Source organism: Oreochromis niloticus, linkage group LG5 (genome assembly GCF_001858045.2).
Source record: "Oreochromis niloticus isolate F11D_XX linkage group LG5, O_niloticus_UMD_NMBU, whole genome shotgun sequence".
Taxonomy (NCBI): Eukaryota; Metazoa; Chordata; class Actinopteri; order Cichliformes; family Cichlidae; genus Oreochromis; species Oreochromis niloticus.
This window is the reverse complement of record NC_031970.2, coordinates 38046308-38073609: the sequence shown is the minus strand read 5'-3', so window position 1 is coordinate 38073609 and position 27302 is coordinate 38046308. Positions and strand designations below refer to the sequence as shown.

The 27302-nt window shown below is 42.7% G+C and overlaps 1 protein-coding gene across 3 annotated transcripts; it reads left to right on the top strand.

The window, feature by feature from the left end:
- The first annotated feature begins 3182 nt into the window (after positions 1 to 3182).
- slc41a1 (solute carrier family 41 member 1) lies at positions 3183 to 27302 on the top strand. 3 transcript variants are annotated; one of them, XM_005452248.4, is made up of 11 exons: positions 3183 to 3546; positions 5014 to 6144; positions 12576 to 12683; positions 18472 to 18543; positions 21019 to 21163; positions 22678 to 22824; positions 23809 to 23956; positions 24564 to 24643; positions 24958 to 25092; positions 26758 to 26906; positions 27054 to 27302. In XM_005452248.4, exons 2-11 carry the CDS (start codon positions 5659 to 5661, stop codon positions 27237 to 27239), a joined length of 1656 nt encoding a protein of 551 aa, XP_005452305.1. In that variant the 5' UTR covers positions 3183 to 3546; positions 5014 to 5658; the 3' UTR covers positions 27240 to 27302. The 3 variants fall into 3 exon arrangements, with proteins under 3 accessions (XP_005452305.1, XP_003446540.2, XP_005452306.1); XM_003446492.5 differs by lacking the exon at positions 3183 to 3546 and adding an exon at positions 3800 to 4042; XM_005452249.4 differs by lacking the exon at positions 3183 to 3546 and adding an exon at positions 4539 to 4856.

Genomic DNA, 27302 nt, shown 5'->3' with positions numbered 1-27302 from the left:
CCTTCTATGTAGCCTACATAGTTGTGGGTCAGAATTTTGGCACCTTTTAATTCACCTTATTTGTTCTTTGCAGCATCTTTCATAAGTTCTTAAGAACAGGACAACTCCACAGGAGGTTTTCAGGGCTGAAAGATGAAATTGAACTCTGGTAAAAAGTGCAACAGAATCACATTTAACCTAAAATGCTGTTTTTATTTAGAAGGATTTTTTTTGGTATGACAAACACTGAGCATCAGCCTCAGTAAAACTGCACCAGGTTAATCTAACAGAAACAAGAACCGGGACATTGGTTGTCTTATCTGTTTTCTGATGATTCTGAGGAGAAAAAAAGCAGCATTTTGGTGAAACCATGACCAGAAGCATACGAAAGGTCCTGTATGTCAAAAGAATTCCTTGATATACTAATTTTCATCATCGTGTCATCCTGTTTTCATCACCAGATTGTGAACAATGGTGATGGTGTATAATATTGGTAATAGAAGGAAATGATCATGAAGGACCTTCCGGTTTTATGAAATCTAGAAACAGTTACTGCATGGATTGTCCTTCTCTAAAAAAAACCAACCTCCTCAGGATGGCAGCGTATATCGCTCCGAAACCAGTCAGCATTAATGGTGCCTACACAGAAATGCAGGTTACCCGTGGAATCTGCATTAATGCGCTTCTCTAAAATGAGCTGTATTCTCCATGGAATTCATGTAAACTGAAACTAACACCTTTCAGTTTAGGTTAATTTCAGATAAAAACATAAATGGTGGAAAAACTCAGTAACAGCAACAGAGGAGTGGATCCACCTACAACACAGACTGCAACATGTGCTCTATTCATAGAAGAGACATCAAAAAATGTCAGTGTGTATGTTGCATGTACATATGAAAGCACTAGCAATGAATAGATGGAAAATGCAGAAAATAGTAAAGTGAATTGTGCTTAAATGCAGTTTCTGCAGCTGCCTTGTTTACACTGGCACAATATTGTGGTGCAAACTGTAAAAAGTGATCTGTTCCAGGAAGCCGCTCTGCCAAGTTATCTGAAAACCCCTCATATCTAGATCACAGAGCTGTTCCTGGTTCCACTGACTTGCTTCCTGGAAAAACCCCTCCACCGCCGCCGCCTGTAGACATCTAAAGATAAAAAATGCTCAGTAATTTCAGTCAGTTTTTTATCTTTCATATCCAGAACAAAAGCAAATACTCATTCATGTAAACAAGGTTAAAGTCAGCTTTGAGCCATGAAAGGTGACAACATCTGGCCTTTTACAGACAAAAGCAAAACAAAGCAACAACGAATGACTTAATAAAATCTTTAAGTTTAAGAAAGAATTCCTGCAAGAGCTGCAAGACTAATGTCGCTCATGTATTTGTGCACTAAGTCCAAAACTATTCACACATCCTGACGCTCATGGAAAACAATATGCATTCAGTACGCATGAATGAATAAAATTGTAAATGCCAAATTGTAGCATGAGTAATCTGACTGCAGAGTGTAAGTGCAGCTTCCTGTTCACCTGCAAGCCTGCATAAGTACACATCCACTCAAAGACCACAATGTGCAGCAGAGAGTGACTGTGACTCCCCTGCCTTCACTGGATGTTTCTGCTGTGTGCAAACAGGCTCAGCTCAGAGGGGCAGGGTGTGGATGGATTGCAGCTTTTGCCTGCTGGGTGATCCTGGGGCTGCTGAGCTGAACTCCTGCTGTAAAGCAACAGGCAAACAGCACAACAAAGCTGCTGCTTCTCCGGGGACATTATTAGAGATGTTGTTCTACAAGAACATCAGGAGGAGGCAAATAACATAAACACACATGCACACATACTGTGCAAGCACTTGTTTTGTTTTTGTTTTTTTCTCAAAGAGTATTGGTATTTCTGTAGTACATAGAATTTCAAAAACTAACAAAAACTAATAACAGTAGCAAAACAGTGCAATTAACCCTTGTAAGTAGAAAAAATGCCTCCAAAGTGAGTGCAGTTTAAACTTGTAAACTAGTGTAATCCTGTTAGTACAATAGCAGCTTTCAGTTTATTGTTTTGGTGTTGAGGAGCTACAGCTTTATGTTCCCTTTCAGTGTTGCAACACTTATAAACAGCAGCAGCTGCTGCCTTCAACAACAAGCCTGCTGTACACTACCTGCTGAATCACAGGAGGAAAGCAGAACCATTAAACATTCTTTGTTAACATGTTAACTTTGTTGAACTGGCAAGTCTGTGTACTGACAAGTGACCAAAAAGGTTATCTGATAAAACTTTACATTTCAGATCACTTATAATACCCTATTAGAGCAGGTTGGCTTCTTCTAATAGGGATATTAGTGTTACATAAAATAGGCCCAAAGATGGAGCCTTGCGGAACTCCACAGGTGAGCCTAGAAACTTTGTTCAACACATCTCTGTTTCAGGGCTGTGGACCAAAGGCATAAATCTTTAAAGGTCACTTATTTTTCTTGAGACCTAAGATCTTGATTTTTTTTTTTTTATTAGGCTATCAGTCATGTATGTAGATAGTTTATTACATATGAATGTTTTCAGAATGTACATTCGTCCTCCCCACCACCACCAAGTGCTTGCTGATAACAGTGAAACTGTTGGGGTTCTCTCTCTAATGTTACACTGTTGTTGTGAAATGATACATTATAGATATAACTGAACCGAAGCCCACTTGAAATGAAATTGGCCCACAAATAAAATGAGTTGTCTGCTTTTTTTTTAAAAACTCATTACAGGTTTTAAAATAAATATTGTAGTAGTATCATAATAATGATAGTACTCTATATATTTTAAAATAATGTGGGTTTTTGTGTCGTCTTTACACATTTTACAACCATATCACTTCTAACCGTTCCTGCTTTAGGTCACATTGGTGACATTTCAAAACTTTCACTTATGCAAGCTGTCCTTTCCATAGTGGTGGATCAGTGACTAAATTTGCCCCAGATTGGTCAGACACATACAGACCGTACTCATATCCCTGCCAGCCCATTCATTGAGAAATCAAGCTCTACTGTTAAACTAAAACTGCAGTCTCCGCACGGTGGTAGTAAATTAGTGGCTTGTGGAAGAGACTGGCACCGCATGGACACACACGGGGTAGAGGTTGTGGGGGGGCTTGTGCGCAATGGAAACCAGAGGGGTGGAAGGTCGGTAATGGAGGGGAGGTAAAGGTGGGGCGGGGGTCTATATCGACTATCCAGATTGTGGAGGGAGGGCCCGCCTAGTGGCTTCCTGGCCCCTGCACCGTGCGGGTGTATTATAGATGCGCATCCAGGCAGCCGGGCGGCGTGGGGCACTGCATGGGTACAATGTAACGGGCAGACTGGAGCCTCACAGAGGGCAGGGCTTAACCATTAACTAACATTAACCATTAAATCAGCTGTGCAGAGCCGGTACCGCACATAAGGCGTGCGTACCGGCTTCCACGCCTCACAAGCCTGAGCGCGTTAACAAGAGGTGGAGGATAAATTCAGCCGGGCACACGGAGTCCCGGTACTCATACAGATCATCACTTCGGTCTGTCCGCCCCTCACACCGAGGACCGCTGACACTCAGAGGTAAGCACCCGTGAGCTTTTTTATGTATGTATTTATTTTTACATGACTTATTTTAATGTGCACATTTCATAAAAGAAGGTTATGTTCCGGAATGTGTCATTCGAGACTCAAACTGCAAACCCGCACCTCAGCTATGGTGATGGTGAAGAATGACTTTTTTTCTCTTTTTTGGAGGGGGGTGGGGTACGGTGGGGGGGCACAATTTTTCACGAGTTTAATACTCGTGGTCACAGTGGCAGTGACATGGGCTCCAGCCCGGCGATGGAACAGAGAGCCCTCTGCCCTCGTTTAAATGAGCAGTAGAACAGAATAGCAGGGCTCGTCTATTCAGCCCTGACCAGGGGAGCACTAATTTACGCCTTTGCCATGTTGGGTTCGGGTGGTGTTGGTCCTGACTACTAAGCAGAGGATTGTTTGAACCGGGAAAGTCCGTGCGGATGTCGCAACTTGCAGTCAGAGGAAAGCTGCTTCAAGTCAGCAGCAGCAATACTGGAAGGTAAAAGAACGGCCTTCAGAGTAAAAGCTGCTTTATTATATGAACTAAAAACTGGTGGACCGTGACCTGATCGCAGCAAGGATCGCGTCAGCCTTCATAACCACACTGAGCTGAATAATACAGCAGTTTATGTCAGTAGCTGACATTATTGTTTTAATTAAAGCAGCACTGAATGCTTTACATTACCCGCTGCTTCTACTTGTATCAACTTCTGTTGATACAAGTAGTTTATGTCGGTCTGAATGACTTACCATGTGCGTCCACGCTCGGTACTTGACTGCAGTGAGGTTGTGTTTCTGATGTGTGAAGGGGATCTCTGTTGTGTTACCCTTTGTTACACTCTGTCTGCTGCATTGAATTTAAGGGTTGGGGGGTTTAAGCTGACAGCACTCTGGGCTCACCGGTAAAGTGAGGGGTGTTTTTTACTTTGAAAATCGTGACAGTGGTTGTTGTTGCGCTGCTGTGGTTGGAAGCTGTGCTTGCAGAGGATGTGCGCAGCGCCTCTGTTAATGGTGGAATATTTTTAGCCACCGGGAGGAAATTTGGCGCTGGATGAAACTGTTTTTAAACTCACTGTTGGGCTCTGCTCAGCACTGCTGTAATGGAGGGGAGAGCAAACAATTGTTTGGGGCTATACTAATCTATTAGTAGGGTTGACGGGGCATTTGTGGTACCCACGGTGAAGTTAGTGCCTAACAGTGATTTTCTGTCCTTTTTATTTATTTTAACATCTGAATATGACGAGCTGCAACGTCCAAGCCTAAACACCACGGCACAGTGTCTCTGTCCTCTCACCAGTTAGATCTGAATGTTGGTTTGTAACTTTTTGGAATTTTTGATTTATGAATATTTTGATCAGAGCAGTAAAAGCTGCCCTGCTGCTTAGACATTTTTGGAAATAGACGTGGAGTACTGCTGGAAAATGATTTTATTTAAGACTGAATAATTAATGATATTCACTCTTTCCCCAGGTGACTGTCCACTCTGGTTGGAGAGATACTTTTCCACAGTTGGTAATTCAATCCTCATACTGAGACCTTTAAATATCTCATTTGAAAACCGTCCAGCGGCCACGTGGTGTAAAGTGAGACGTTTGAAGCCCTGTGCAGCGACCAGTCTCACATGGACAGCAGACTGACAGCATGACCGGTGCCACTGCGGGTCTCTGATTTACATATTTTTCCAGCTTGTACTGAACTGCTAAGGACTGTTTGCAGCTGAATGCAGGGGAATTCTGTGGTGAGTCCCCTCCCTGTTGTTTTCTATCCTTTTCTGTGTTGAACCAGTATGCCTTCTGTTTTTTGCCGGCCTAACCTGAGCACCTTGCAGTGAATGGAGAACATACTGGTTCTGCTCCCGAAGCACCGACAGGAACACAGGCTTTGCAGACGCACGGCTGCATGTGCCTCGCTGCAGGTTTTTTCCGGCAGAGTGTTTTTCTCTCAGTCTTTATGACCGACCTCCACACCTTGTCGGCCTCTTTAATGGGATAAATCAGTTGGACTGATCAGGTTCAAAACCAGATCCGGTGGTCAATTCTGACTTTTCCACAAAACTGTTAGGCTGAGGCACGCTGACCTTTTCTTATCAAGCCCACTGTCTTCAAAGGCTTCCGCATGGTACTTTGGTCGAAAGAACAAGAAAAGCTCCCCGACATCGACATGTCCTCTGGGGCCATTGAGATGAAGAAGGAGGGAGGCCCCCTCACTTCGGCCTTCCTCAACTCCAACTGCACCGTCCACCCGGTGATCCTGACCAAGGGCCCTGAAGAAGTGAGCCCGGTGACCGGGGATGAGTTTGAGCTCACCGAGGTCACATCTTTCCCCGAGCGAGTGAATGAGACTGGGGAGAACGACGAGAGGTCGGAGATTGTGGTGGCCATGGACTGTCGGGCCAATGCCAAAGGTCAGCGAGAGGAGGATGCTCTCCTGGAGAATGCAAGCCAGAGCAACGAGAGTGATGACACCAGCACCGATCAGAGCCCCGAACCAACAGCACCCCTCAAGGAGACCTCCTTTTCCATCGGACTGCAGGTGGTCTTCCCCTTCTTGCTGGCCGGGTTCGGGACGGTGGCAGCAGGGATGGTGCTAGACATCGTCCAGGTGAGTGAGATTTCTTACACAAAGTACTTGGCAACTCAGAATAAAGGACCCAGGCTGGTTAATCCTGTGTTGTGTGCGCTTTAAAAAGTTTTTTTTTTGTTTGTTTTTTGCATTGACAGGGGTTTGGCTGTTGGAACTTGCAAAAAGTCTGGTGTCAATACACAACCCCAACTCGTTTTCCTCGCAGGCATTTACATTTCATTTCACAGCTGTTTTTCTAAGCAGATCCACTGCACCAGGCAGGCCATGTGTAGTCACACTTATGGGATAGGCTCGCCCGTGAAACATTTGAATGAATTAGTGCACTGAGGCCGGTTTGCCTTGGCGTGTGTCAGTCATCGTGCTGGTGGCCTATCTGGTTGCCTGCCTTTGGGGATGTGTGTACGGGGCAGTTATCAGACACCATGGGGGTATTTACATAACATTTTCTCCTCAGCAGCTGGGCTGACTGTCCCTGTGGCTGGCGCATACTGGTACACACTGGTGTGTCTTCTAACGAGTCATCACACACACACACACACACACACACACACACACACCTCTTTTCAAAATGTCACATAAAGTACAAGAAACAATAGATGGCATTTGCTTAGCAGTGCATAGCCAGGGAGCTATATGATCCACTTGGCCTTTACAGGAGAATAGGACTTTATTTCCTGATGAGTCACTGCCTTTGCTCTGAGAGGATCCAAGTGCGCTCTGTAGAAATGCAAGTCATTTTGACAGGCCATATATTTATTTGAAGTCAGCTTTTAATGCAGATAAAGCTGGCTGTGTCGGTCCGCCAGGTCTGGGCACACTGTGTGCACACACGCTGATGCCAACATGGTGGACGCCCAGAAACTCAGAACAGACAGGAGGGGGGGAGGCAGGGGAATAAGTTTACTTTCTTTGAGCACCTGAAATGGCAGCGTACTACAGCTGAGCTAGAGTCGGAGTAAAAACAAAATACAATTCACCGCCAAGGCCTCTATTACCATGTGGTTAGGTATCCTCACTAAACCAGGAATGCAGAGGTTTGAGGTCAAAAAAGTTTTCATGCTGCCTCAACTTAGGCACCATGCTGCTGTGTTCTCTTTAATTTCCAAAACACTCAGTGCACCGTTCTTTCAGAGGTGTGACTGGAAACAAGCTCACACAGAAGGTAGAGGGCCGTATCCCTCCCTGCTGGTCTAGCACTCTTGTACCTGAGAGTAAATAGCTGAAAGAAATGGCCGCAGTAAGATGCGAGGCTTGTCTGAAAGTTCCAGTGAGGTCGGCTGAGCATCCAGCAGGTCGTCTGGCTGCCTAATTCCCCCCATGACACCATGAAATGCTAACTCAGCTAATCCCTGCTGTCCTTGCAGGAAGGTAGTTGTCTAACTCTATCTCAGTCTCTCTCATTGTGAGCATAACTTTCTGAGATCACGTGCTTAGGGTTAGGTTAAGCCCCGATCCCTAATGTATATGAAGCTGATGAAAAATTAGATGTAGTTTCTCGTGTTAGAAAACTTTTTTTTGTCTCCTGATTGCCAAAACGTGAGGAGAACAAGTTTTAACTTGATGCTAAAACACATTTTCTTGCTGCACTGATCTTTATTTGTCTTGCTAAATAAGGAGCTAATTTATGCACACAAGTAAAGATCAGATCTTTATTTAGTTATCAGATGAGAGAAAGTGATCCAGAGGAGAACTTAACTAGCTCGCATGAGTTCATTAGTTTCTCTCTATGGATCAAATTCACATCATTTGGGTCTTGCTGTTCTTGTGTTTCTTGGATTGTTCTCAAACTGGAGAGAATTATTTGTTTCTTCTTTCGGTTCATTTGTTTACCCCTTATTTCTCCTGGAGGTTAGAATAAAAAGGTCAGGACTCAGTAATCTCCAGTTCCAAAGATGATATATTGGTTATGGGACAAAGAAAACACTATAGCCAGTAGCAAGCTTTTCTTCTGGGATGCCTGAACCTTTAGTTAATGTGTCTGCCTGGCCTGAGTTTAAAAGCTGTGGTTTGGACACTTGTATACTCGACTTTCTGCATCACTTTCTATATTGGCTCTTTGACCTCTTAAATCCTGGTCACTTTGACCATCTACCACACACGCACAGAGTTTTCTGGTCTTTTTCCCTCACAAGGTTGGCCCAGAAAGGACTGTCCAACTGGTATAGAGGAGTGAGACGTCTGCATAGTTGTGCTTAGTGACTTGGCAGGCAAATGACCTAAAACTGTCAGTCTCTCATTGGCAGGGCCGGGAACCCAGGACTGACCTGCTCAGTTGGACTGAAGGTTACGTGTGGTTTGTAAAGGTCACGCAGTGCTAGTTTTCTTGGGGATGTTGGAGTCCAAGGCCAAATGGGTGATTTTTGTTATTTTTAAACACACGCACACATACTCACATAAGATTTCATCATTTGAGCAATCAATCTACAAACAAAAAGCTGAAAAAAGACAAAAGCAAATATGCGTGTCCAGTGTTGTATGTTATGATAATCATCCGCGTGTGTTTGTCTGCCTCAGAGTTAGCCGTCTGGCCTGTTGTGCGGTGTCTGTAGACTGAAACACCAAAAAAAGGAAAAAGAATAGAACACAGCTTCAGCCTCAAAGACACATGGTCTAAAAATACAGTAACCAGTAAACAGGAAATCATAGTCCACACAAAGGTTTAACTCTGGCCAAGCCTTCGCTACCCACCAGATACCATTTTGGTCCAACCACATCCACTTGCTTGGTTTTCACACAGCAGTCACTTTCAAACCAGAACGTGGGCTTAATTCCCTCAAACTGAATCATCTCTTCAGCTTCTAGCTTCATTCCCAGACTTTGGTTTACATAGCTTAATCAGACACTACTTAAATTCACACCACAGTATGCTATTTTTCTATTTTTTCCAGAATTTGTCTGAACAAAATCACCAAAATCTTAAAAATCACAATTTAATAACCCCATGTAAGCATATGTTTCTAAACTTCTGCCCTCCCTATTGCAGTGACTGACTGCTTGTTATGAGTGGTTGTTTTATTTTGGTCAGCTTCTGCTTGTCACGTTGATGCCATGATGGTCATTAACAATGTTATCACCTCGCAGCTCTTAAAACCTGACCATATCCCAGACAGCTGCTTGGTTAGGATGTGAGTGATAGGGATGGAGAGGATTAGTGGGTTAGAGTGCTTTTGTGTTGCCCCATGCTCTGATTAATCTTTCACAGTGTGAAAGCTCCTGAGGAACCTTTGATCCTAGGCTGCTTATTTGCTCTCCCCCTCATCACAGAGTTCAGGCTTTCCACCCCAGCCCTTCTTATCTGGTCCCAAACAATTTAGTTCAGTTCAGTTTTATTGATATGGCACCATATCCCAACATTAGCAGCCTTTGTATTGTAAGGCAAGGACTCCACAATAATAGAGAGAAAACCCCAGCAATCATACAAGCCTGTATGAGCAGCAAACTCCCTTCATAACAGGGAGAAACCTGGTTCTGCTGGAGGTGAAGGGGCAGCCATCTGCTGAGACAGGTTGGGGGTGAGGGGAGAAAGACCGGATAAAGGCATGCAGTGGAAGAAAGCCAGAGATTAATATTAACTAATGATTAAATGCAGAGTGTTGTATAAAGAGATGAGTCATAAAGAAACATGAAGTGCACCATGGGAAGCCTAGGCCTGGTTTCTTAAAGCTTGGTCACTATTTTTATGTACACAAGTGTTTTTTATGTTAATGCTGTGTCTTTTATCTGAAGAAATACGGTTTTCTGCTACCATTTATCTTCAGTGCACACCTTAGTTTAAACCACAGGCGAGGCGTGCTACTTGACCCTGAATGCTATGCGTTTGCACAAAAGTCCAAAAGCATTAGCTAGGTTGCCGACTTTAACTGTTGGGACAGTGTTTGATTTTCCTTTCAAAATTCATTCAGAAATCTAAAAAGAGGTAAATTACCATGTGATAATAGCTGATAGTTTTGAGATGGAGTTTTGACTTTCTTTTGCTCCCCACTTGGACTCTTTCTATTCATGCAGCCAAAACCTGCTCGGTAAAACTACAAATAGACTACAAATTCTTCTGGTAGCTTGCCCTACATATTCTTGTTATCTAAATGCAGATATTAGTTTATACAGATAAACTAGACCCTGACTGTACCATCCATGCTGCAGCAACAGAAAAATGAAACAGACACCACCTGCTGTAGTGTCTGTGACGCTGCTGGAGTTTCATTGACATTGCATGCCATCGGGGTTCGGCGTCCTGCTCAACACAGCAAGTACAATTATCACAAATAAAATAAAAGGTCACGTTTCTCAACTGGGCATCCTGACCCTTGCGGGGCTTGCATACCAGAGCTCCTATAGGTCTGTACACAGAGGTACTGCAGTTCTCCAGTCGAGTTCTTAGAAGCGAGGAGGGAGGGTTTGTTTGGCTCCGAGCCAGCGTTCCATGGAGACAACAACATATATCACCACAGGGGAGGCAAAGAGGAAGATAGGCCAGTGAGACAGAAGGAAAGCTTGAAAACATACAGCTATGGAAGAAGAGAGAAGTGCTTACAAGGCTGTCGGGTTGGCAGAGGGCAGTGAGCCAAGCTGAGAGGCTGGCTGTTGGAAACGAGCTCTGCTTGGCTTAACGACAACTAAAGGGATAGGCAGAAGGAGTTCAACCACCACCTCAAAAGACAACACGACCGTACGAGTGTAGGCGACACTCCTTATCAGTGCTGTACATCTGGTGGGAGCAGCCCAGCGAACACACACATTAGACCTCTGTGTGAGAAATGCAGGCCAGCAGTGTTGTCTTGTAGCTTCAGCATCAGCATCTGTTTTCCCCTCTCTCTTTCTTTTCTGCTCGGTGTCAGCCTCAGTGAATATTGATTCCGCTCGGGTTAGACTGGACTGTAAGTGCTGGGGGCCAGTGGGACCGGCACCTATGATAAGCACTTTGACTGGAGATAAATCGATGGCCTTAGCTTCAGCAATAGCTTTGTTTCTGGCCACAGTAGACTGCAAATCTGCTATCACTGCATGAAGTCTAATGGAGGGAGAAGTTCACAGAGGGAGTTACAGGGAACCCACCTCTCGAGGACTGGCCAGCAGCCAGGGAGCAGGTTATCAAAGGTCAAGCCTAATAATACTAGCTGTAAATGTAATTTCAGACCATCTACTGGATACACAGCTGAGCAGTCTCGTTCCCTTACTCGTTCCCTTATTTGTGGCTCTGTCCAACTAGTCCACTACCTTCAAAGCTGATTTAGCTGGATGAGCTGCTGGCTGACTTTCTCGGAGTAGTGTGTACAGCAAAATGTAGCTTTTTTTATGCTGCGGTAAGAGCTGAGCAAGCAAGCGCACCCCTGGCAATGAATGACCAGATGCTGAAGCACTAAAGTAGGCATGAGTAATATCAAACTATTTTTACTATGGTACATGATGAACTGGGCTTTGGTTTTACTCTATTAATTCAGTCGGATGTTTTGTACACTCATGCTGTGTTATGTGTCACAGAGGGTCCCCATGAGGAGGACAGAGCATAGAAAATAAGGAGAAGCAAAATATTTTTCTATCTTATGCATACTATATAATAGATTACAGTGGTGGATGCTCAAATTAAACATGGGCAAAGTTTCAGAGTACCATATGTACAAGTAATCCTATAAGCCATAACAGTGTTCAGGTTTAGCATATGCTATTTTGTTTCCTTGATGATATCAATGAGATTGGGTATCTTTAACCAATGAGAAGAGAGTTGGCTTAGGTGTGAGGGAGCTAAAACGACTTGTTTCAGACATTGATTGAACTGGAAATTCCCATAATGCTTTGCCTTTAAGAGTTGCTAATCGTCTGAGTTCACTTGGCTTCTAAATATTCAGTCCCATCTATCTTACTGATGCTGTTTAGCTGCGCCGTGTATCCATTTGTGTGGCACTGGATGGGGAAACGGCCGTCTGGAGAACAAGATCTGGTTCCACCCATCAAAAAATACAGAGATTGCAGTCTGCTTTTATTCGCGAATATCTTGTACAGTACAGATTTTGATATAAATATAAATTTGTATAGTATTATGATTACACAGAGACATGAGACAGTCCCTGTGTTTACGCTACAGGAGATGGTGGGTAAAGGTGATAGAGAGGAACTGTAAGGAAAACAGAATGCCAGCTAAAATAGGAGAGTGAGCAATCATTTCAGCTTTATGTTCTACTGCCCTTGTTCTTGTTAAGAGGGAGCTGGCATGATAAATAGTGCGAAAGGTCTATAGAGGCAGACTCTCTGCTCTTTAATGCAGGATTTGTTTCACTTCTGAATCAATATTAAAGGTTGCACAGACCCAGAGACAGTCTGCCCCGAACTGCAGCTAACCTCTGTCTATGCAGGTGACAGCATTCTGTGTGGCTGTGAACCTGTTTCAGTATGGCAGAGTGTGCACTATGTTAATGCTGTGGTGCTGATAATAATGTTTTGCCATGTCATTGCAGCACTGGACGGTGTTCACCGATGTGTCTGAGGTGTTCATCCTTGTTCCTGCACTGCTGGGGCTTAAAGGCAACTTGGAGATGACGCTGGCCTCTAGACTTTCTACAGCGGTAAGAAACTTGTTTGTTTGTTTCCACCTCAGACTAGTAGCCTGTCACAGGTTGCACGTCTTCCATGACCTTTTATCTTATATTAAAAGGCTGTCCTAGCAGTGATGAGTAACTGAGGTATAAATTTTGGATTTGTTTACTTTAAGTTGCATTGATTTTTCTTTAAAAGTTGTTCAATCTATTGCCAGACCTATGGTCACTGTCAGACCCCTCAAAGCTGATTGTGCGTAGGTTCAGAGGTCATATTGCTTATGTGACATGGGTTTCAGACAAACCGATAGCCGCATTCCTCACTAAACATTTCCACTGACCCCACCTAGCTTGTTCACCTGGGTTAGCAGGTTGTTTAAAGGTGAATGGAAGTTTTTAACGTCTGCCTGAAGACGTGATCTCCAAATATCAAGTAATTTGAACTAAAAGTGTTTTCCTTTGATCTAGTAGCTAAAAATTGATTGGATTCTCAGAATATGCTGGTATGGCTCAACCCAGTGTCACATCACTGTTGGAGCTGGGAGATAATTTAAGAGCTTTCTTGCATGATGCGACATGAACTTTCTGTCATATTGGACTTCATACAACCACCAGTTGTGAGGGAAAAATGAGTATTTCCAATTGTCTGAGGAGTTATTGCTGGAGGTTGCTGCCTTTCGCTAGGTGAAATTAAGCTGAAGGCAAATGGTCTTCATTTCCTGTTTGTGTCGCAATTTTCACAGAGTCCTTGCAACTGCAAGGAAGTTTTCACCAACTGGTCAGGAATACACATTGATTGCCGGGGGGTGGGTGTGTTAAACTGACTGGTCTCAGCCTGCATGAATGGGGCTTTAGCATCACACTGACTTTAAGAACCACTTTCCAACTGGTTGCAGAACACTTATTTGCTCCTTGTAACCAGCAGTTGCCGGAGGGTGATGGGCTGCTCTCTAGGCCTGTGTGACTGCTACTTTATTTGCTCGTCCCTACGTTGTCACACACCCACAATAAAAATAAGTTAACGTCACATGGTTAGGAGTCACATAACACAAAACCTTAATAACATATATTGTCATATAACATTTGGTTAACTATTAGCTGCTTTTTCACTTATAGTGTTTCACAGATACCAAAGTTCTTAGTAGCTCTAATTTCAGCTAGTTACCCATCTAGCCATTCATAGCCAAATGTATACAGTTACATGCTTTTGTTTGTAAAGGTGCAGTGATTCTATGACTGCAGTTTGATACTAAAGGAAATTCTTACTGCTTTGCTATAATGGCTATCTGTGAGCTAACAATACCATTTCACATTGTACATAGCTAGCAGGGTGGATGACCTGACAGCACAGGTAACCAGGGGTTAGCAACAAAACCTACATTTTTTAAATTAGTCCAGTAGTGCTCTTAACCGCACCAATCCTCACGTTCTTTCCACTAGCCTGTGTGAAACCAGTGACTCCTTATCCACGCTGCAAAAAAAGGCATATGTTTGCAAATTTGACCTGGAAAATTGCTACAGTGTACTAATTCATTCTGCTCCAAGCTAAAGCTAAATCTTTAAATCTTGTTGATGTCTTCACCTCCTGAATACACCAGTTGGTTTAACCTGTGAATTGGTGGCTACAGCAAAGGTTTCAGATGCAGAATTGAATGTTGAATATGATTTGCAGGCACACTTCTTAAAACTGCACTTTGCGGAGGTTTTTATATATTTATAATTTCCATATGGTGGAATGGTGGTGGAAGAATGGAAGACACACACATCATACGATATGGGGCTAGAGACAGAGAGAGCAGCACGAGAGAAACTACAAAAACAGAGCATACACCATGAAGAGACTGTGAAGCCACAAGAAGCTGGAGAGGAGGAGACAAAGCTAGACCCAGAGTCAGATACTGTACCTGTTGCCCCTGAGCCAGAACCTACCCCAGATCCCCAGGCTGAGTTGGGCCTGCAGATTCACACACAGGACCACGACCATGATGCCCCAGTGCTCGCCACTCCAGAACCAGTTCCAGCACAGGGCCAAGTGACCACAGATACCCCAGCAGAGACTTCAAGTGAACCAATTCCCAGTCTAGACTCAAACCCAGACACATCCCCCGATGAAGCTGAAAACAAACCTACCTCACAGAGTGCTGGGCTGACCCACACAGGCATGGATGAGGCTGTCACAGAGGACCAGCAGACAGATCAGAGGCACAGCTCTGGTCCTGAAACAGAAATTCAGTCCACTCCAGGCCTAGTGGACCAGGAACAAGAGCAGCATGAGGTGCTGGAAGATGGGCTGTCTGTTTTGGACCAAGTGGGCAACACCTCACACCACCAAGACAAAGAACAGCAGACAGGGGGAAACAAACATTGCCAGGGAGACTGATCCCTCTGTGCCCAGCAAAGAGGACATCCCTACCTTTGATGAATGGAAGAAGCAAGTCATGGAGGTGGAAAAGGAGAAAAGTCAGTCTCTCCATACCTCAACCAGCAGCAGCCCTCATCCAACAAAGAAGGTCCAGAAAAACTTCAAGAATAACTACGCTTCTGTAGAGTGTGGAGCCAAGATACTCTCTGCCAACAGTGAGGCCAAGAGCACGTCTGCTATTCTCATGGAGAATATGGACTTATACATGTTAAATCCATGCAGCAACAAAATTTGGTTTGTGATAGAACTCTGTGAGCCTATTCAAGTGAAGCAGTTGGACATTGCAAACTTTGAGCTTTTCTCATCTACACCCAAAGACTTTCATATTTTCTCAGTAAGAGCCCAACGATAGAGGAAAACAAACAGGAAAAGTTGAATATTTGAGGAAACACCGTTGATGGTGATTTAAGGTTTAAGCTTCAACAGATTTGTAATGATTTGCTTTACTTTCTATTTTATTTCTGTTTTAATTCAGAGCCCAGTGTATAATGGTTAATAACTGTCAGATTGGGAAGTGCAAGTAGTAATGATTTGTCAGAGCTTCAGCACTGATTGAACCAACGTTGTGTAGTTCGATTGGCTCTATTCAAAGTAATGAAAACACAAAATGCATTAGTCATAATAACGTTACATGCATCTACGTGGAAATATGGAAATAAATAAAACAGACTTTTGCATCGATTCTTTCTTTAGTCTGCAAAGTTTTCACTTTTCTCACATCCATCTTCACAAAGTAGGCCCGACCCTGGTGCTTGTCCTGAGACATTACTGTTAGCTCTCTGCTGGCTGGCCTCAGCAGGACCACGTTTCTTTCCACGCCGCCGCTAATTATGAGCAGATTAAGACCACTGTAAGTTTCCTAATGCGCTTATAACTGAAAAAAATCATGTAATCCCCAGTACTGGCTGGCTGTCGGAGTTTTCAGTTCACATGACTGTGTTTCCTTTTTGATTTTTTTTCCCTTTGGACTTTTTTAACCTATTTACTGAGGCGATTAAGGAATGAGGAAATAAGCAGCTGTTTTCTCAGTTCTGTTGAATATAATTGGGCCTAATTGATTATTTATGATCGTTGATGGATTGCCAGCACCACCTGCATTGCAAAGAAAGTTGGGAAAAATTGCAAAGTGTTATCAGAGATTACAATGGCAACAACAGTCGCTGTTTCCCTGTATACTCAACTCATGTATGTTCAGGACTCAGAGCTGGAAACTGCAGACTTGCACTGTATTTATTAAATAAGAGTGAAAGCCAGCAGCTGAAAAACATGGTGCTGCTTTTGAATTTTAGGATATCCATGTTATGTCATCTATGAATCACTTTAACAACATCTCTCTGATGATCCCAACACCATTAATCCAGCCTCCTACACACACACACACACACACACACAAAGCTAAGGATTTGGCATCATTTTCACATAACGCCAGGCTATGTGCTGAGAATTTCTGCGTGTCGTCTGTGTACTCTGTCAGTTTACATGTTGTTCTAAAGGGAAATGTTGTTGGGCAATTCAAAAGCCTCGCAGCCTTCGTGCATCAGGATATACTGTTTGAAACTGAGGCTCTTATATTATGCCCTAAGGTTTTAAGGAAAGTCATATGTGGAGTTGCACAGCTGTTTGGCTCAGTTTTATCTGTTCGCCTTAAACCTTCTTATTAGCATTTGTGGCCATCTTCCCACTCTGAGTGACAGCACGACTGTCGTAGCAGCAGGCGTGCACGCACATACTTACATGGCACTGATGGGCGTGGTGCATGTGTTTGTGACACTAATACTGTGTATCTGGCAGATGCACGAGTTATATTGACGCACATGGCTGCACACTTGATTGTCATGTAAGTCCAGTTGTCACATTGCCAGATTAACTGGCAATGTGACAGTTAATCTGGCCTCAAGGCGCTTTATATTATAAAGCGCCTTGAGGCGACTTCTGTTGTGATTTGGCGCTATATAAATAAAATTGAATTGAATTGAATTGAACTGGATGCTGCTAGACTGCGTGAAATGTGAGAGGATGAGTAATGCTTCACACGTACACACTGAGTCATAGAGACCATCCTGCTCTTTCTCAATGCTGTTTTTTTCATTTAAATACTTTGGTATGTGGGTTTGCCTTTAATAGGAAGAGTAGGTGAATTCCAGTCTGTATATTGTTGGCTCAAATAAGCTAGCAGCCACAAAGACATGAGTTGTTCCGGTGTTTGGAACTTTTAGTTGTCTGATCTCAACCAGAACTCGTGAGGTGTATCTGTTCTTTAGGATTTTGTGGATCATTAGCCAAAGACATACACCAATCATGCAAATGCTTTTGATAAAACAGTGCTTTGTTGTCTGCAACAACAGAATAACACCACTGGCCACTGGACAAAGCTATTTTCTGTTAAACCATTTTGAGTAGCTCTTCGCAAATGTTCTTTTTTTAGATTTATTACAGCTACCGTCTATTTAAATCTCTGAGCTCTGGTTTGTTCCCACAAGTCTTGGCACTCAGGACACAACGAAAGTAGAACAGATTGCACTTATAAAGAAAATACCTGACAACTCTAACAACCCTAAAAGTTAATCAGTCAGTCAGTTAGAAGAGGATACACAGGCACTTTGTGAAGCTATGTTGTCTGACTCAAACCACCAAAACACCAACCACACACGCCTACTGGTGAAAGCATCTCTATGGGTTTGGCTATGGATCTTCACCAATCATTCAAACTTTATTTATGTAGAAACTTTACTATAAGTTCAGTGAAAATAGCTTCACGAGTGATTGACAAACACTCTGGCAGAGGATAAATGTTAGAGACAAAATGAACGGTGAAAGCTACATCTCATGTGGCATTACATTGAATTCACAGATTAGGTAACACAAAATATTTAAAGCTCTGGAAGGTATCTTGAGTCATGCAGTGGGATCATGCAGTTCATGCACTTCTCAATGAAGACCCAAGGATGAAGTGATATTCTCACGAGCGATTTTCATGTATCCAGCTGTCTCCCTTCCTTCTGCATATGCAAATGAGCGAGGACAAAAAGGAAGAGGAGATTGTCTGTTTGTGTCCTCTCACTGTGGATGGGCATTAGGATCATTGATCTGGGTTCACAGTAGCCCACTGTACCCACTGTAGCCACTTGATGCTCAAGACCATCAGTGTGTGTGTGTGTGTGTGTGTTTAAGGGTGTGTATGTGAAAGAGGAGAGATGAGATAAGTGGAGTCGGCCGCAGGGTGGGGGATCAGATCAGAGTGTCTTTGTCCAGAGAACTGACGTCCTATTGTTCTGATGGGACCAAGAGACAACAGACTGTGAACACGCTGTATCCCCCCATGCACCCACAAACACACACACACACAGCTACTTACACACGGTCATGATAACATTTTCATTCTTATGTGTTTTTCAGGCTAATATTGGGCACATGGACACAGCCAAGGACATGTGGAAGATGATCATGGGGAACTTGGCCCTCATCCAGGTACAGGAAACACAAAGAAGTCTGCTGTCACGGAGCATCTTCAACTATGTTTACATCCATTAAACAGAGCAGTCACATAATGAGACCACTGAAATGCATTATAGTACTAGTGGATTTATGTAGTAATACTCTACTCAAAGCAGCAGCCCAGTTTTAAAAAATCTCAAACTGAAATCAAAATATTTTGACACTGAATATAAAAGATGGGTTTAAAATGAGGTCAGTGCAATGCCTTAACAGCTTAACATTCATCAGTTCACCGCTGAACCATTTCGCGGTAGGACTAGGATTAGCTTGCATTTTGGCTACATGCTAAAACTTGCACCAAAACTAGCTGTAACTTTTCAAATCAATCCTCTTGCATGCATCTAAACTAGGTTGTAGGATTACCGGCTAAGCAGCTAAATGAGAACAGGTCACAGGTGACTGGTAGATGTTAACAGGTTAAGTTTGCAGTGTTTCTGATGGCCAACAGGGGGTAGATTTCTCTGCTTGAAAGTCAAATTATTTGGGAGTTCAGAGGAAAAAGGCTCCTGGGTACTTTGCTCTGCTACCCCAGTAAACCCTTTTCTGATGTGTTTATGGTTCCCTATTACTGATTTAAAGCCTTACAGTATAAAGCAAGATGATTGTTTTGTAAATTGTGGTCCCCATTATACAGTCTGTCCTTTAACCTGAATGTACAGTGTTTCACATTTATGTCACATTTCAGGAAGCCAGTTACCACCATGTCTGGAAAAGGTTGTTGCACGAGTTATTGCACACAGTAAACACACTGACCAGTAACTACAGAGCACAATAACATTTGTAAAACAGTTAGGGGTTGACCTCACGTTCAAAAGGATCGAGACAGAACAGACATGTCAGTCGAGTATGGTCTAATTTGTGATTGATTTACTTGCTCTCACTGCAGCCAAGCTGCATGTACTCGGTTCTTTATAGTAGTTTGCAGTGTGTTTTATTTATTGTACACAAACAAAGGCATGAAACTCTCTTTATTGCTTAAAGTCTTTGTTTGGTCTCTCGTGAAACGGACCCCGACCCTAGTAGTTTGCAGTGATGTGAGCTTGTGGTTATATAATACCTGGTGAGTCCATAGTTCCTGGAACACTAAGCCAGTGTTGGCCGGTGCTGTCACAACTTTCTATCTAGGGTTATCTTGCACTCACATTGGGTCACAGTGGTGCTCTCCGAAGGCGTTTACACTGGAAACTGCTTCATATGATTCTGAGAACTCACACTGAAACGAGTGTGCACCATAGCCGCGGTGACATTACTCATTGATTTGTGAACTCCACACTCAAGCCTCCACTTTACCTTTATGGCAGTCACTATCTTTTTTTTTTTTTTTGGAGCCAGAAGCGACCATATTTAGAAAAGAGGGAGGCATGCTAAGTTAACATTAATGAAGATACCACCTTTAGCAGCAATAACTTCAGGTAACTGTTTTCTGTGAGAATTTAACAGTCTGTCACATTGTTGTGGAGTAATTTTAAACCATTCTTCCTTACAGTCTTTGTCTCCTTTCAATTAGGCACAGCTTTCTTAAGGTCCCACCACAGCAATCCAGTCAGTTTGAGCTCTGACTGGGTTCTTTTCAGCCGTTCTCTTGGAGATATGTTGGCTTGCTTGGGATGATTTTCCTGTTGCAAGACCCAGTTTTTGACCAAGTTTTATCTGGTGGACAGATAGATTTGCCAGATATAGCGATGTGCATTGTTGCTAAACATGTCCACTTTTGTCTGCTCAGTCCAAAGCACATTGCTCCAGAAGTTGTGTGGTTTGTTTGGACGCAACTTTGCAATGCTAAGCCACGCTGCCATTTTCTTTTTACAGAGAAGATGCTTTGTCCTGGCAACTTTCCCAGACAAGCCATACTTATTTAGTCTTTTTTCAATTGTACCATCATGAACTATAACATTTAACATGCAAACTGAGGCCTTCTAGAGCTTCTTGCAGTTTCTTTGAGCCCTGCACGGTCTGACCTTGGGATGAATTTGCAGGAACGTCAACTCCTGGGAAGGTTGTAACATTGTGTTAACATACATGTGAATGCCCCAGACCAGCAAACAGCCAGAGATTCTGTTTATATGGAGGTGCATTTCACATTTGCTGATGGTCAGTTAATCAAGTCCATTCTATTGGCAGTATTTGGCTGCTAGTTACTCTCTTAATTCCTATGGAAGAGTGATCTTAGATTTTCACAGGACTACACAAAATTCTGTGAAAACGTTCTTTTTTTCACGACTGTACTTATTATTCTGTAAGAATAGTAATAATACACGCCTTCCTTTCCACTCAGTCCTTGGTAGAATTAGAAAGATGGTAGATAATGGACCAGCCCTTAAACAGGATTTGATGATGATGATGTTAAGAATCCCTCCTTGACTTTGAGAAGGAGTTTACATGTTAGCTGTAAGTCATAGCAACAAGAACTATCTTATGGTAAATCTGTATATGTGCGTTTTCACCCAGGTCCAAGCCACAGTGGTGGGGTTCCTGGCCTCCATAGCTGCTGTGATCTTTGGCTGGATCCCAGAGGGACACTTCAAGCTGGGCCATGCAGTGCTGTTGTGTGCCTCTAGTGTGGCCACTGCCTTCATCGCTTCTTTGCTTCTAGGTATGGTCACCAGTTGGGAAGCGAGGGGTGTTCACAGTGCTACTCATCAGTCACGTCAGGTTTTTATGTAACTCTCAGTGCTAATTTGCCATCATTAGCGAGTCTTTCTCAGCCCAGTGTTTTTTAAGCTCTTGATAGTTACAACTAGAAGAAGAAGCTACGTTTAGCGGCCTCTTTGTTCACAAGTGGTCACCACAGCAGGTAGCTCCACGAGTTTGATTTGACAGATTTCTTTAGTACCAGATGCCCTTCGTGGTACCACCGTAAGGCACATGTGCCTCCTTCTAGAACCTCAGCTCTTTCTTTGATAGGCAAATGTGTAAACCAATCTATAGTCATCCAGCTAGTTAAATTACACAAAAAAGAGCTGACAAATAAGTTAACCTCATTTTGCTATCAGTTAGATGAAACGTCTTTAAAGGTAGCCCCAAATGTAGTAGTTTATGGTACTTTTTATGTTATTTTCTTTAATATGATGTGCCAAAAGTTCACAAAAAATATTGCCTTTGGCTAAGGTGTATAATTTGGTACATGCATTAGTAAAGTGCAATGAAAACATGCTTTGCAAATAAATTGTGTGTAAATAAACATGCCAGCATCCACAGAAGAAGTAAGAACCTCTTATCTCTTATCAATGAAATGGCTTAAACTAAAGTAAAAGGATTAGTTATCTGATTGATTGTAGTAGATTGAACTGGTCACTGTTTTGCTGGCCTTTGTAGTATGTAGTGTTAAATGTGTAATATTTGGATGTAGCTGCTGTAATAGTCCCAACATGCTATCCTAGCTCAGTGTGTTAGCATGCTATATGCAGATTAGTACTAAACACAAAGTGTGAAATGGCAAATATTTGAACATTTTGGCCAGATCAACATTTAAGTGACTAACATGACAGTTCATCCTGAGGTATCTATACCCAGGTACATGGAAGTCATGTCCAGGTGCTTATTTGTTATATCTGAACAAAATCCGTTAATATGTCCAACCTCAGAAGTCATCAGGGTTCATTCTGTCAGTTGTTGTTGTTGTTGAGAACTTTCAGTCTGGACCACAGTGGTGGACTGATGACACATTCCTGGAACCACGCTGACAACATCAGATTGCTTTATAGGTGCAGTCAGAGTCGTCATGTTTTTACTGGCTTTCATCAGCTCAACAACTACGTTGTGAGTGAAACTGTTTTTGAAACTGTTCTTCAGACAAAACCATTTTTTTGTTGTTGCTGTTTTGTTTTTGCTATAAACCAACATGAGCTGTCTGTGGTTGCTGTAGGAAAGAACCTTAAACATTTTAGATATGCGGAAACATTATGCTGGCTCTTACTCCCACATGCTGTTTGTAACCAGGCTTCGTATTTACCAAAGTCAGTTCTTTTAAGGGAAAATAAAAGAACCCCAATTGAGCAATCAAGAATCAAAATAACTCTTTTTGTTTTTTTTAAGTGAGTACTGTTGGACAGTTAGGAGCATTGCTTGCCTTCTGTGTTGTGATGCCTCTGATCTAAAATCTCACAGGTCTCATCATGATCGGCGTCATTGTTGCATCCAGAAAAGTCGGCATCAACCCTGACAATGTGGCCACACCTATTGCTGCTAGCCTAGGAGATCTGATCACGCTGTCCCTGCTGGCAGGCATCTCAACAGGACTCTACAAAGAGCTAGGTAACGGAAATGACGAACATACCCTTTTTCCATTTGGAAACAGGTTTGCAGTCCATTATTTTACCTGAATGCGCTGAATTAGGTGGTTTGAATAGTGGATATTTGCCGCCTCAAGTTCTCGCCTGTGCGTCAGTCTTAAACTGAGCCTCTGATTCGCAACTGAAGGTAACTCCCAAATTCAGACAGAATCATTTCAACATTATTATGATAGTTGGTAGATCCATCAAACAGCTTCCAGAGTCTTCTTTACCTTTGAAGTTATTAAAAAAAAGGGAGCGGCATGAGTAGAATGTATGAAATGTTGCTCTGCTTTTGGTAAATAAGGATGAAAGCCGCCCACACCTACTCTCGCTGTGTTTCGGGGCAAGAAACTCCACAGCTGTGTGGCTGTATTGTTAGCGCTGTGATAGCATCTTCACCGGCAGCACACCCAGCTCCATCGAGCTCCCTGCTGTTCCATCATTTGCACACCACAGACAGTGACAAACACTGACACGCAGAGTGTGGAGTAATCCTGTAGCTCTTTCGTCTCTCAGAGAATCTACAGACTTTATAGTCTTCCTCACTGCTGCTTGTTGAGCTTATTTGGGACATTTTGGCTCAGACACTCACAAACGCGGCTGGTGTCTGGGTGTTGTAAGCAATGTGTGTACTTAAATGTGGTGTTTGTGGTGCTTTGTAATCTCCTGCACTGTTAGTCAAGCTCCAGTAGTGCCTTCTGCGGGAAAGGCCATGATTTAATGCCAATCCAAATGAAAACAGTCCTGTTCAGCCATATATATATGCCCTTCTTCTTTATTATCATTATGTGCAGTTACTATTATAATTTGCCAATGTGTGATTTATGTTGCATTTCAGTCATGTCCAAGGTGGTTTTTTTAGACAATTCTCAGAAAATTAAAAAAATGAAAAATTTATTATGTCAAAATATGACAAAGATGCTTCTGCTAAAGCATCAATATCTTTTTTCCCCCCCCCATTCAGAGTACAATGATTATGCCAACCCTCTAGTGTGTGCAGTATTTGTGGCGATGTGCCCACTATGGGTGCTGATAGCCAGGAAGATCCCATCCACCAGAGAGGTCCTTTACTCCGGCTGGGAGCCAGTCATCATCGCCATGGCCATCAGCAGGTAGGGCTCATGTGGATGTGCTTGCTTATGTGGATTTTTAACTCACAGTACTGCCTTTGTTTTTCTTGGTTACTATTGCTGTATTCGCTGATGATGTCACAGAGTCCACCAACAACCTAGGCTCCACACCATCCCAGACCCCGATCCTCAGAACAGGAGAAAACCCCATGAGGCATCTTTTTGCACATGCAGGAGTCTCCCCCTGCTGGCCATGAGGAAGAATCTAGGGTTAGGATGCTTAGGTTTTCTTTTCAGGCTCAGGGCTGGATCCATCCTCGGGCAGAATATATTAAATTAATAAATAAAACTTTAAATATGTTTTTGAGTACATTTACAGTCTATATAATTCAATTCATTTATTTTATTTATACAGTGCTAAATCACAACAAGAATTTCCTCAAGATGCTTTATATTGTAAGGTAAAGACCCTCCAATGTGTTCCACAGGATAACGGATTATAATGTATACGAGATTACAGATGGGTCCTTAAGTGTTTTAAATGCATGTCTGATTGTAGTTCTCTCTTCTCAGTTTACCCATGTTTTTGTATGGTAAATAGTAGTATGTTCACTTTTTGTTCACTTTTTTGCTTGTGTGTGTCTTTCAGTGTCGGTGGTCTGATCCTTGACAAAACTGTCACCAACCCAAACTTTGCTGGCATGGCTGTCTTCACTCCAGTCATCAACGGTGAGCAGTCATAGAACAAAAGTGTACAAAAGAGGTGGAAATAACAACCCTCAATATGCCAATTAGTAAAACAACAAATTAAAACCAATTAAAATGTGTGTTTAGAGCTGTTGCTGTGCTCACCCGTCTGTGTCATGTAACAGTGACACACTGACTAATGCCTGCCAGAGGAAGCATTTGTGCACTGTGATAATACTAACCGATGGAGCTGGCATGGCGCTCTTTCATGGCTAAAGGCCAGCTCCACAATACTCGATTGGAGAAATATGTTTTTGTTAATACTGAGGTTGATTTGTTATGTTTTCACGTGCCAGGTGTGGGAGGTAACCTGGTAGCAGTTCAGGCAAGTCGAATCTCCACCTATCTCCACATGAACGGTATACCCATGGGGGATCCCAACCCAGCCCCCAGGAAGTGTCCCACACCCTGCACCTCCTTCTTTGGTTCCAGTAAGTTATCAGGCAGCAGTGGAATAAATGTTCCACTGTCCCCATCCACTCTTTATCTCATACAAACAGTTTTTTCCATACGTAGGGTGAATTACAAGTGAGATTATTGGCTATATTGAGCTTAAAGTGTTTTCTGTGTGATAAAAGTCGCTGTTTTTTTACATTATGCTGAAAATGTAACCTGGGCAGGAGCAGGCTATACGCAGAGTTTAGTTTAAAGTCAGGTGGAAGTGCTGCGATTTCACTGATTCTTTTATTTGCAGCGTATGTTAAGAGCAATACTGATTCTTTGTTGGGGAAGTGTAGAAGTTGTTAAGGCCTACCTTAGTAAAAATCACTGAATGAAGTGCAAACCCTGTGATGCATTGAATCCAAATGAACCAAATGAATGTGCATGTATTCATTTGGTTATAGAGAAAATATATAAAATGTTTTTATACTTTATTCTAATGTGCGGTTAAGTCTTATTTACACCGCTGGGATAGCAGCTACTAAAATAGAAAACACACACCAACAATACCTGCTCAATCAATAACGTTATTTCACTTTCATCTGCCCACACACTAAAGCAATCTCCTTTGTTCGGCTGTGGGACAGTAATCTTTCATTTTTAAATGGAGCCAGTTTAAAGTTTCACAGGTCTATCCGCTCAGAAATAAACAGCAGCACAGACAGTGCAGTCAGCCATAAAACAATTAACTTGCACTAAATCATCAGTTTAACATTTATCTGCAGCAATGACTTCCTGTCTTATTTGACACCGAGTTATATTTTTTATATTATTCATAGATTTTACTAGATCGTACTAGAGTAGGTGGCACTCATGGGGACATTTTTGCAAGAGCATGCATTTTACAAGAGTAAAACCTGTAAAATGCATGTTTTCATATGGACACACACAGAGCTTGAAGCAGAAACCCCGGCTTAACAGAGACAGGTGATTACTACTGTTGTGATGCCCGTTATCTACAACTTGGGCTTGAGGTTTTATCAAGCCAGCAAATGCAAAGAAATCCTAGCTGTGTCGGACTTCTTCATAGTTTATCCTTCAAGTCAGCTGGTGCAGGGCCCGGTTTGATGTTACTATTTGATATCAGGAAATCCATTAGATAATTATAATGAGGTGCATCATGACTGCAATTAAACAACAGTGAATTCAAAAATACTACAGACATAAAATGACCACCCAAAAAATTGTAAGTAACTTAAAGTCAAAATAATGACAACGACAAAGATGCAAAACAGAGGAAACGTCGAAAAAACCCACAAAGCAACAACGGACAACACAGACAAAGTGAAAAAGCACGGACAGTGAGACAAAATAACTACAAACATATAACAAACAAAGAAAACGGCAAAGCCTCAACAAAAGGAAAACAACCACGAAGTCACACATTGACAACAGAGACAGAAAACAACAACAGAGACAAAACAGCCACAACAGCATATCAAGTAACTATTAAAAGACAAACCAACTATGAAAAACAAAACTATTTTAAAGAATTTCAAAGAAAACAAATACAAAAATAACCTTAATGACACAGCCTTGTTGGCATGTCCTGCTCCCGCTTCACAGGAATGGGCGAGTCTTTTCCAGTGTTGTCCAGCGTTTTCCATAATGCTGTCTCCTCGTATGTAACTCATGTTCGTCTCTCTCCATTCCAGCTGTGAACTCTCGTTCAGCCCGTGTACTTTTCCTCCTGGTTGCCCCAGGGCACCTCGTCTTCCTCTACACCATCAACTCCCTGAGGGGGGGGCACACCACCCTCACACCCATCTTCATTACCTTCTATCTGTTTGCTGCACTACTCCAGGTACAGATATGTTTGTACATCATTTTTACAACATTGTATGGGTGTCGTTGAGAAGTTGAGGATTCCAAAATATTGTGATACTCGCGTCTTGATTATGACAATTGTGTAAAAATCATTGTTCACTAAAGTTGGCTATGCTTTCTTCAGGTCATGATCCTCCTCTACCTGGCAGACTGGATGGTCCACTGGATGTGGGGTCGGGGCATGGACCCTGACAACTTTTCCATCCCGTACCTGACCGCGCTGGGTGACCTGCTGGGGACTGGCTTCCTAGCCCTGTGCTTCCACTTGCGCTGGTTCATCGGAGACAGAGACACTAATGTGGGCAACTGAATGCATGCACAGATACACGTGCTCTCTCTCACACACACACACACACACACACACACACACACA

Coding starts and splice junctions, on each gene's coding strand:
- slc41a1 (XM_005452248.4), top strand. CDS start 5,659: ATGGTACTTTGGTCGAAAGAACAAGAAAAGCTCCCCGACATCGACATG. Junction 18,544..21,018: donor GGAACTTGGCCCTCATCCAG/GTACAGGAAACA, acceptor GTTTTCACCCAG/GTCCAAGCCACAGTGGTGGG. Junction 22,825..23,808: donor AGGACTCTACAAAGAGCTAG/GTAACGGAAATG, acceptor CCCCCCATTCAG/AGTACAATGATTATGCCAAC.